General features: G+C 38.3%; 1 protein-coding gene across 6 annotated transcripts in view; it reads left to right on the top strand.

Annotated features, from left to right (window-relative positions):
* LOC134218437 (axotactin-like) overlaps positions 1-12,172 on the top strand; it is a 285,251-nt gene that overhangs the window by 264,914 nt on the left and 8,165 nt on the right. For all 6 annotated transcript variants that reach the window (XM_062697425.1, XM_062697426.1, XM_062697424.1 and 3 more), the window contains 2 exons: positions 45-207; positions 263-483. In XM_062697425.1, coding sequence (XP_062553409.1) covers positions 45-207; positions 263-483 — 384 coding nt within the window. The remainder of the gene's footprint in view (positions 1-44; positions 208-262; positions 484-12,172) is intronic.

Genomic DNA, 12,172 nt, shown 5'->3' on the forward strand with positions numbered 1-12,172 from the left:
AATGATTCATTGAAGTAAATTATTTTTTTCATTTTCCTCAATAGATTCCACTCGAAGAGAAAAAGGAAAATGGAACTGCCAAACCTTTGGTCGGAATCCTGAAAAATGGTAATGTAACCCCTCCCATTAACGGAGATGCCACTGGTCATAAAACACCCGAAGCTATTCTCAAGGAAAATGACTTACAGCTTCTGGCTGGCATCCGAGGTAATGTTTTCTTATTATCTATCGGATGGAAACTGTAAATATCCCTCAATAACAGATAGTCAACTAATGGACCACGAACCCATGTGGGAATCGTTGGCCGCCGAGGAGACGCAAACTCTCATGAAGGAGTTCCCCAATGGAATCGACGGGAACCGTCCCGGTTCCCTCCACGGAAGCTCGCCGCTTCTGGCGAACGGTAATAGCAACCACGGGGTAAACTCTCACCACCAGTCCGATCGGGACACGGACAGCGATAACGAACTGACCGATCCCCCGGTAAGCATGACCCTGCAATCCCTTGCACCGTTTAGCTCGATCAGTGAAGTAACACTACACAAGCTGGATCTTGGCGACTTGCAACTAAAATCCAAGGAGTTCGATGTATAGTTTATACCACATTGTTGTTCAGCGGTTTTTTAGTTTTATGTGTTATTTTTTTCATGATTTTTCCCGTTTCTCCTAATCTATTTAATATTTTCCTAACAATAACATATTTTTATTATTAACACACTTTTGTAAACACAAAACTAGTCATACCACCACATGTTCTGCACGCTTCTATTCCTGTATTTTATCTTTTGTTTGACTTTTATTTTATATTCATCGAACATTATATTGGAACAGTGTCTTGCGTAAGCACAATCAATTGGCCGTGCATAGATTGTAAGATATTTATTTGTACATAGGCAAGTAAACGGCAGTATTTCACATGTTCTAGTCCTGTCTGGTGGAGATTCAGCATGATTCATATAATCGAAATAAAGACGAAAAAATCTTTCTGACAGCACGCCGTGTTTCGTTATTACATTCGCGACAAAAAGCCCCCATCCTAGCATGAATTTGTTGGACATACGTACGTTAGGAGTAAATTGATTACAAAATTATATTTAAGAACGTTTCAAAAACACATGTTTTTTATGATTGCAAAATATCATTCAAATATTATTCATATTTAGCCACGTCAAAGTACCTACACGATTCAAATCGTCTTATCCATCGTAAGTGTGGTAAAACCTTTGACATTTGGGGTAGTCGGTCAAATTATATTCGTTCCGTCCTGTTCCATACGCGCGACGTTCTCCTGCATAACAGAGGTCCCTAATACTCCGCGGGCAAAGCGACATCCAACTTTTCCGACAAAAGTGTTAAAAATCTAACGATTTGAGTGGCAAAACGCTATCGCAATGGTTACTTCTGATATACCACGCGCCTCCACACGCCTCCACCATATCAAAAAGAAGAATTCGGAAGCGTGGGTTTTGCTTCCTAACAAATGCCAGCCAATCGCTTATCCTCCATGTAGTAAAAACGCCACTCAATCAACTTTTTGCTGATTTCAGAACTGACGTCGTGACTTACCGAGCTCCAGAATTCTTATCAATCAAAGAAAAAACGCATTCGAATTAGAGTTGTATCTGCTAAAAAACCTTGATTGAGTCAATTGTGTGAGGGTGAGATTCATAAATGCAATGAGATCAGGCCTAGCAACAAGAAGGGGTTTAAAATTGTGGAGAAAATATTAATTTTATAGATAATTTGTAATTGTTTATCGCTAATATTGATTTATTTAGGCCGTTACAAATCTTCTTCTTCTATATACATAAAAATGAATTTCTGTCTGTGCGAACCTTTTAGACTCGGAAAGTATTGAACCGATCGGCGTAAAAATTTGTATGCAGAGGTTTTTGAGTCTGGGGAAGGTTCTTAAAATGGTTTTAGATCCCACCCCCAGTTGGAAAGGGGGGCTCCCATATACATGAAACACAATTTCTTCATAACTTGAGAATTAATCAGAGAATAAATCAAGGCGAAACGAAGTTCGTCGGGTCTGCTAATATTAAATAAAAATTATGTTCTACTGGTCTCCGAAAGGTCAAGGGGGGAGGAGCTAATAAAAAATAAATATTAAAATGTAAAAAAACGAGTTTTTTTTGCTCGAAATATTATTTTTGGGAGAAAAAATCTGAGGGGGGTGACATAATTGTTTTTAAATATTTGTATCGGTCTTATTGAAATTTTGTACTTTTTTTCAATGGTAAATTTCTTCTTTTGTAATTGCAATTTTTACGCTCAAAAGTTCTTTTATATTTTTGTTTATATTATTATTCATATATTGTTTATATATTTTATACTAGCTGACCCGTCGAACTTCGTCTCGCCAAAAATTAATTAGTTATCACAAACATTTATTTTGTATTAACAATTTATGTTATAACGTTTGCTCTGCGATTCGAATTCATTCGGCACAGCAAACGTCAAAACTTCTTTTTTCACTTGCCAAATTGGGTTCCATTGACTTGATTAGTTCTCTAAATTAGTGTTGTGGACAAAAGGTCGAAAGGCAAAACGTCGAAAGATAAAAGGTCGAAGGGACAAATGGTCGAGAAGGTCATAAGGTCGAAACGGACAAAAGGTCGAAAGGAAAAAACGTCGAACGGGACAAAAGGTCGAAAAGGACAGAAAGTTGAACGGGACAAAAGGTCGAAAGAGACTAAAGATCAATAAGATCAAAATGTCGAAAAGGGCAAAAGGAAAAGGGAAAAGGCAAGTCAATCTAGCACAAGAATTGCCCTACATAGTACAAACTACAAACTCGGCTCTTTTACTTTTCACAATTTTTTACAATTAAATAAAATTCATTCAGTGAGTACAACTAATAGATGGATGTTGAGTTTTCTAAATGTCACTTCGATCTGTCAAAATGATGCACGTATATTACACGCCAGTGTATTTTCAATGCGTGCACAATGCACTATGGTCCAGGATTCAGATTTACGCTGAAAGATGCATTTTACTCCAAAACTATATTTTTTAGAAAAAACTGTTGTTCTACAAAATTGTTCGAAATAGTAAGGCCATCATTATGGTTCTACCGAAAAATAGGGTGGCCCATCATTAAAAAATAATTAGAAATTTTTTTTTTTATTTCTCGGAATATTGACATGTTATGTTCTACAAAGTTGTAGCGTAGCTTATTCCAATCAATTTCGCCAAAAAATTTTTTTCTGTGGCTCTTAAGTTGGCTGATTTAGAGCAATTTTACCTAATTGGATTAGGGTGTACCTTAAAAAAACAGTATTTTTGATCTATTTTTTTTTGTTTTAGATTTCTCGAAAAAGTGGTGTTCAGGTGACTTTTAGAGCTCAAAAAAATGCAACTTTTGATGGGTAATATACTGGGGTGATATACTCAATATCTTTTTCCGATCAAAAGTTATAATCGTTTTTCTGTCAAAATTACATTTTTTTCATAAGTTGATATCTCCGGTTAGGGCAGACCAAAAAAATATATTTACACGGCATTTGAAAGAGAAATTAATATTCTTTATTATGTCAAAAAATTGGGGATATGTTATTTTTTTATCTCAAGTTTTATAAATTTTACTAAAATCATGTTTTTTCAAATAAATTATTATAACTCGACAACGGAAGAAGATACAGACGATATTCTTATAGCAAAACACGCGTTTTGAAAAGTCTTTAGAACATGACATTCGTGAGAAATGAAAACTAAAAAATCTACAGCTTTAACACTTTTTATAAGTTTTATCATTATCATCGTATTGCAAGATTTACGAGAAAAGATGCATTTTCGGTCTGAAGCATACTTTTAAGAAACAAAGTTTGTTCTACAAAGTTGTTCTGGATACTTGGGCCCTTATTATAGAGTTACCGAAAAATAGGGTGGGCCATTTTATAAAAATGTGAAATTCTTATTTTTTTTATTTTGCAGAGTATTGACATAAAATGTTCAACAAAGTTGTAGCGCAGCTTTTTCTAATCAACTTTGCTATATAAACTTTTTATGTAGCTCTCAAGCTCACTTGTTTAGAGTAATTTTACTTACCAGGATTAGGGTGTCCCTTAAAAAACAATATTTATGATCTGCTCATTTCAATTTTTATTTTTCACGTATGTCACCTTTTGAAGACTTTTGGGGCTTTTTGAAACGCGTGTTTCGCTTTAAGAATATCGTCTGTATCTTCTTCCGTTGTCGAGTTAAAGCAATTTGTTTGAAAAAACATGATTTTAGTAAAATTGGTTAAACTTAAAATAAAAAAATAACATATCCCCAATTTTTTGACACAATAAAGAATATGAGTTCCTCTTTCAGATGCCGTGTGAATATGTTTCTTTGGTCTGCCCTAACCGGAGATATCAACTTATGAAAAAAATGTAATTTTGAGAGAAAAACGATTATAACTTTTTATCGGAAAAAGATATTGACCAAGCTCTAAAAGTCACCTGAAGAAGACTTTTTCGAAAAATCTAAAATAAAAAAAGTAGATAAAAAATACTGTTTTTTTAAGGTACACCCTAATCCAATTAGGTAAAATTGCTCTAAATCAACCAACTCAAAAACTACAGAAAAAGTTTTTTTAGCAAAATTGATTGGAATAAGCTGCGCTACAACTTTGTAGAACATAACATGTCAATATTCTGAGAAATAAAAAAAATATTTCCTAATTTTTTTTATATGATGGGCCACCCTATTTTTTGGTAGAACCATAATGATGGCCTTACTATTTCGAACAATTTTGTAGAACAAATTTTTTTTCTAAAAATAATGGTTTTGGCGTAAAATTCATCTTTCCGCGTAAATCTGTATCCTGGACCACAGTGCAATGCACATGCGTGGCTGCAGAGTGCACTATTTTTACATATCGAAGTGACATTCAGAAAACCTAGATATTCATCTATTATTTGCCCTCATTGAATGAATGTTATTTAATTGCTAAAAATAGTTAAAAATAAAAAAGCAATTTGATGCCAACTGTATAGTACGACTCTGTCTCGCGCAATATATAGTTTTATTCATTTTCTAAATAAACAATCTTTTTTATTTCTAACAGAACTATCTAGATATTCATAATATTGTTTCATAGTAATTACTCCTTCTTTGAAAATTGCTCATTCTTCAACTTTGATGTGATGAGTGTGTTATTTCTACTTGAAGATAAATGCGTTTCATAAATTCTTTTGGAATACACCCAACTTGTTATCAACTTGTTCTTGATCGACCTTTTGTTCTTTTCGACCTTTTATCCTTCTCGACCTTCTGTCCCGTTCCACCTTCTGTGCCTTTCGACTTTTTGTCCTTTCGACCTTCTGTCCCTTTCGATGTTTTGTATTTTCGACCTTTTGTCCTTTCGACCTTTTGTCTTCTGACCTTTTGTCCTTTCGACATTTTGTCTTTCGACCTTTTGTCATACATAGATTCTGTTGAATGATAATCCAGTGAGGGGGGCTTGGGGAGGGGCTTCTGAATAATTTTACTCCGTAACGTACCGATTGGGTACCCGGGTATCCCCGTTCTTGGTATGACCATAACTTCGTCAGTTTTCAACCGATTTGGAAAACTCCGTTTGCTATGGATTAAGAAGCTTGTTTTCCAGAAGCGATTCGGATTACCTGGTTACCGGAATTCCGGATTTGCTAGACCGTGTCTCAAAAATAAATATTTTGACGCTATAGAACCCAAATGATGTTCTTGTATCCTACAGTTTCGAAAAAAAAATCGATGATTATGACTTCACAATGTTTTAGGTCCACCTGATCATTTGGTCTCGAAACGGACATTCCGGAATAAATTCCCGTGGATCCTATAGTGACCTCAAACTCTCTAAGAAGAAACCCTATTTCGAAAACATGTTTCCCATGTAGTTGAGACCGTAGGTTGGATATCAACCGGAATGGTCGTCCTGAAACAGGTTCCCGGGGGGCCTTAACTGGCCACAAACTCATTCAGAAGAAACCCTGACAATATGGGTATCAAAATTCTTGGAATCGTTTTTTATACTTTATTTATGTTTTTTTTTATCCACAGAATAAGTTCAACACTGCCTTCGAATTGATTCGGAAACATGTTTTCCATAGTAATTCAACCGGATTTTCAAATAGATTCAAATAGATATCAACCGGAACGGTCGTTCTGGAACAGGCAATATGGGTATCAAAATTCTTGGAATTGTTTCGGAAACATGTTTTCCATGTAGTTGAGATCATAGGATGGATGGCAATCGTAGAACAGGTTTCCGTGGGGCCTAAATTGGCCACCTCATTTAGAAGAAACCTTGTCATAAAAATTCTTGGGATTGTTTCGGAAACATGTTTTTCCAAGAAGGTGGGACCGATGCTGGGTCAATAGGCAAAATGGCCATTACGCCGAACGGACATTAGGCCGAATGGTGACAAGCGATGAGTAAATAGTGAGAAGTGAGCAGTGAGAAGTGAAAAGTAAAAAGTGGAACGATAAAAGTGAAAAGTGAAGTGAAAGACATGAGAAGAGAGAAGTGAAAAGTGATAGTGAGAAGGTAGAAGTAAGACATGAGTAGTGAAGAGAGAGAAGTGAGATGCGAGAAGTAAGAAATGAGAAGAGATAAGTTTAAAGGGGAAAGAGAGAAAAATCTGGAAGGCAAGGGGAAAAAAGAAAAAGGTAGATGAAAAAAGTAAGAAGGAGCAATTTAAACAAAGCAGCAAATGAAAAAATGTAGATCTATTACATCCACAGCTTCTTATTTACCACATTTTTCAGAATGCTCAGAACAGTGGATGCGGTTGTCCCACTCGACCTCCAGGAACGTTATACTTGAAACTATCCAGAAGCAAGTTGATAGCCGTTATCGCTCGCGGAATACTGGATAAGTATCAACATTTTTGAAATCGTTCCGGAAGCATGCTTTTATAAGCTGATGGGCCTTCAAGAAGGTTTGCCATCGAAATGGTAAACCAGCAAGTGTTTAAAAATAGTCGGGCAGGTAGACCTCTCTTACTCGATATCTTCAAAATCGAATAATGACGAGTCCGCGTTGAGCTGAAGAACACTAGTGGTTACAGAATGTCAAATCTAGAACATTTAGGTTCCACGGAAATCTGTTTCGTACTTGTGGGAAAACATTTGATTGCCCTTCTACTTGTGGAAACATGTTTCCGACATAATTCCTTGATTTTTTTAAATCTATGTTGCCAGGGCTCCCAGTTATCTTTATGAGCATAGGCGTAGGATTACCAATCCTCAGATGCCTAGTTCGATTCTTGATCTATCCTTTATGGTCACTACACAAAACTCAAGATCTAGTTACTCATCAAAATTATCATCAGTTAAACAGCAGGGGCCCGATGATACTGCCCTGGGGGATGCATGCGATGATATCGTGCGCATTGGAACTCACTCCGTTGATTTAAGACCCGGAATGACCTTGCCGACAGGTAATTGTTGATGATGTTCACGAGGCAGCTGGAACGGTTGTAGCGTTGTAGTTTTTACATCAGGCCATCATGGCATACATTGTCGAAAACTTTCTCGACATGGCGGATGTTTTAGAATCAGACTTGTTCCGCCTGAGGACGTTGGCAACTCAAGTAGGCGTCTGTGAATTGCCTTTCCCAATAGCTGAGAGAAGGCTAATGGGACGGCTTCCGGCTGGGGTTGATTTTTGCTGACTTCCAGGACGATGAGAAGTAGCTAAGAAGGAGACACTGATTAAAGAGCGGAGCATTCATAGTCATATGTTTGAGATCAAGATTTGATATAGGTCAACAATTCGCCAGCTGAGATCTCCATCTCCTCCGGGAAGTCGTTGGGAATAAGATGGATGTTGTTAGCATGCTTATTAACGGCAGCTTCGTGTGGGCTGACGATGTTCTATCCAAGATTGTGTGAGCTGACAAAATGACGAACTATTTCGAAATTTCGGCGACCTTCTCTGCAGGAGTTATATAGCGATCCTTAGAGCCATTGTCGTCTAATGGGATCACAGGGCGAATAGGAAGAGGCTTGGATTTTAGAATTTTGGTTATTTTTAGAACGGCTTAGCACATTCTGGGAGAATGCGGATCATATGAGATTCACCATTCTAGCCTGGATGATTTTTGTTAAGCGCGTACAACATGTCATCAATGGATAAAGTGTTGCTTACCTGCCAAGCCGTAGGCACATGTTGTTCACGGGCCTGGGAGAATGCCTTTTGGATGACGTAGAGCTGCTCATCAATATCTGCGGGTGTGGTCGGATGTCGCTGGTAGTCGATGTTGGAAACGACACACTGTTGAAACCGCTATTAGTTCACTCGATGGTAGTTTTGCTGGGACTGTTGATGCCGATTAACCGAGGAGCCCGCTTTCGCCACCACGAGATAGTGATTCGAGCTCTTGGTAGACGACCAGCAGCGAAATGTGGTCGTTCATGTACGTGACGAACGGGTTGATTGTTGCATGAACTCCGAACCGACTAGTGCGGGTAAGAATCGTGTAGTGGCCTTCCTCCATGTTGTTGATCCAGATAGTACCATTTCGATTGTCTCGACTGTTGCCCCAGGCTTCATGCTTCGCATTCTGGTCTCCGACAATGGTATACTGACCTTGTCTCCACGTTAGATTCAGAAATCCTTCAGCTCCATTGTTTTGCTATTGAGCAAGCAAGCGTTCCAGTTGACCAACCCACCATTGCAGCCATTTTCAATGATGAACATGCCAAGAGTGAAGACCTGGACGAATCGGGTTTTGCGGCTGTAACGGTGGGAGGACTGAAATCGCTCGACGAGGAGCCGGGATGGCCGGATAGTTCACCTCGTTGAGAGTTGGAACACTTTATCGGGAGAGTTCGGATGAACGCCTTCTTTCTTACTTCCAGGAACTCCGCTCGCTTCGGACATCCCTTTGTGGTAGCACGATGTTTATTGTCACAATTGGCACACTTAGGGGTTCCATTCCCGGAAACTATTTCCCGGGAAATCAATTTTCCCGGGATTGCACACTTTAGTTTCCCGAATTTCCCAGGAAATTATTTTTTTAAAGTATTTACTAGTTTTTGGAGACGACTGTGATCTATGGTTAAAGTATTTGGAAATCCTTTTCTTATTTTGCAAATTTAATGAGGAAGTATCAATTATATTTTTGACTAACATCTTCTCACTGTTCCCATAATGAAATTTCTATTTAATACACGCAATAAAAAGTGTTCATGAATTCGTGAGCTAAAAAGTTCACGGTGTATTTTTTCGTGAACAACAGCCACGGATTCAGGAACACAGTCACGTTTTCTGGAACGTTCTGGAAAACGTGACTGGTGCTCCCGAATCCATGAATTAAATCACGGTGTATTTTGGCTGGTTCACGAATTCGGGAACGCTTTTTTTGCGTGTAGCATATTTCGCTTTCAAAGTAGATTACTCTCCATATTATAAAAAAAAGTTTTTACCTGTAGATGCTACGGTTCAACCCTAATGCGTGTTGAGAGAGGTGAAGCAAAGCATTAGTTTCCATCGGTCGATTATTTATTTAGTAGGCCCAATCACCGGGCATAACGAAGTCGAAATAAAAATCTAGCATTTTATAAAAGAAAAAATCAATAGCAAGAACAAAGTTATTTAATTGTGCAGACAAATTTTCTCCAAGTCGTAGATATTTAAGCAAGAGCAGTGACGGCTTTGGCAGGTTTATTGTTAATACTTTTTGATTCAAACCCCGATACGTTTTCCAAACAGACTTATGTTCCGAACACTCGTTTTTGTTTTGATATAAATATGTCTTCTTTTTCTAAATTATAATGAACTATTGAGAATTTACTGTCTGGATAAGACAGAGTACAAAAGTTAACATTTTTTAGGTCTTTACTATAAGGTCATTACAACAGCTTAATAACAAAAACTCACCAAACTTATGCAATTTTATGCGTTTCTGATGCTGCTCGTAATTTCAAACAAAGTTTGACAGAATGAATCATTTAATATTGATAGTTAGGATTTTTAAGGTACGACCATAAAACACACACACTTCAAATTCAAAGGCGAAATGTGCTCAAGCGTTCGTATCAAGGGTCGTATTATAAATCAAATTTGACCAAAATATTGTTTGCATTAAGATAATATACGGACGAGTACCAGAATGGATGATGTTATTAACCTTCCGACAATAACAGAACAAATCCTGTCAAAGCCGTCTTCTCCTCCATATAAAGGAAGAATCAAGGAATCATCTGGACACAGCAGATCTTACTCTCTAACGAGAGCAAATGCTGAAACTTCGCCATCTGATACTCATGATATAGCGAACGTTTTGCAGACAAAGGTAACACTTAACGAACTAAACAGAGCAAATTTTTCAGACTTTTCAACTACTCTTTAATCATTTTTGCACAATGGAGCAAGTATCAATCCCTTGAGGTCGAGAGTATATTTTTATCCTATCCTTATTTCACGTTACGATTTTGAGTTTCGCATAATTGTTTTATTTCCCGGGTCCCGGGAAATACCGGGAAGTTTACATTTTTTCACCGTTTTCCGGGAAGTTGATTCCGTTTGAATGCATTAGTCTAAGTCATTACAAGTGAAAACATTGCACTAAAAAGTTCTAAAAATAATTTTCTACTAAAGTAGGAATTGTTGGAAGTGTTATTGTAGAAATTTGGAAAAAAAACATTTGTAAAATACCATAAGCACCCGCTAATTTATTTTAAATTTGATATTTTAGTAACATACGACCATCATTGGAGACCATCAAAATTGGAGACTGCCACGAAATCATGTATGATTTTGAACGTTAATAACGCCTTTATCTTTCGATGGATTTTTAAGATTTCAGATTTATATATTCGCAAACTTTGGTGAAAAGTTTGCTAGCTTTATTAAAACTAGTGATTATTAACGTCCAAATATTGAAATTTTTAATTCTTTCACGCTCGGTAAAAATTTCAGAACCAAACCAATTCCGTTAATGCATCCCCAACACGGACATCATAATGATGTAAGGTACGCATTTTTGACCCACCGCTTCATTTTCTCTTTGCACAAAAAAGCCATGTCTTGCGAACACGCATCATTTTCGTACAAAAGCAAGTTTAAATGAGAGAAATTTTCACCACATTACTAAGGTCGTACACTTATTACGCAATTTTTCTGGAGTTTTTGACTCCCCCTCCCCCCATGTAAGATTTCTTTCATACAAATGATTTTTTATTTATATGGAGCGTAAGAAGACAGATCCCCCCTCCCCCCATAAATGCTTACGTAAAATGTGCACGGCCCCATAATTTCATTGTGACTGGTGAAATTTTGATGGCGTAGTTCTTGACTTGGTTCTTGGCGGCAGTCGGCAGCTAAATGAGACAGAAAATTATACACAAGAATACGTCTTTCCAAATATTAAGCCAATCGACCTATCCACTCGGACCTTCTCGACTGTCCGAACCGAGGCTTTTTTAGCTACTTCCAGGTCCGCCTCCTGCGTGACCTTACTTAGCTTAGAAGTTGCTCCGCTAATTGCCATCCGCCTTTGAAGCTCTGCAGTCTGGCTCTCCGCCAGCTGCTTCTCCTCTGTAAGGAGGCTAACAGCCAACTCCTTCTTTTCAGTAAGAAGGCGGATCTTTTGCTCCGCCTCCTTACTGGCTTCCAGCAAGGACTTCCATTCCGACTTCGCCTCCACGACTAGAGCTCAGAGGGTCAGTACGGCCTGCTTCAGGTCCTTACTGTAGTTTACACGGTTGTCCAGAAAGGACATAATTACGTCCGAAACGTCCGTCCATTTTAACATCGACCGGCACCTCGTCTGACCCACCACGAGCTCCACCATCGCCTCCCCCCGGCGACCTTTGGGGTGACCGATCAAGGCCACTGCGCCTGGCGAAAGGGTTCTCCTTCTCGCCATTCGCCTCACCTCCCTCCCTCAAAATTTTTGGTTTACTTGAAATCATCGCTGTTGGGTCCCCCTTGCGGCTGCTGTCGAATCCTGCTGGTGTAATCGCCTTCGCGATCCCATGGTTATCTATACATACCTTGCGGCATGCAGGGAGGCCATGCGAGGGTTGACACTTTCGTGTTCAGAGCCAGATCAGCGCTAGTCAGGAAAGAGCGTCTAAGCCTACTCCCACTTAATTAATTTTGTTAATTTTATTAATTTTGTATATTTGCGAAATGGTTACAAACGCTACCGCGGCGATAAATTTATTGCAGCAGTCACCGCCGACAGTC

The sequence above is a fragment of the Armigeres subalbatus genome, chromosome 2 (assembly GCF_024139115.2).
Source record: "Armigeres subalbatus isolate Guangzhou_Male chromosome 2, GZ_Asu_2, whole genome shotgun sequence".
NCBI classification, from domain to species: domain Eukaryota; kingdom Metazoa; phylum Arthropoda; class Insecta; order Diptera; family Culicidae; genus Armigeres; species Armigeres subalbatus.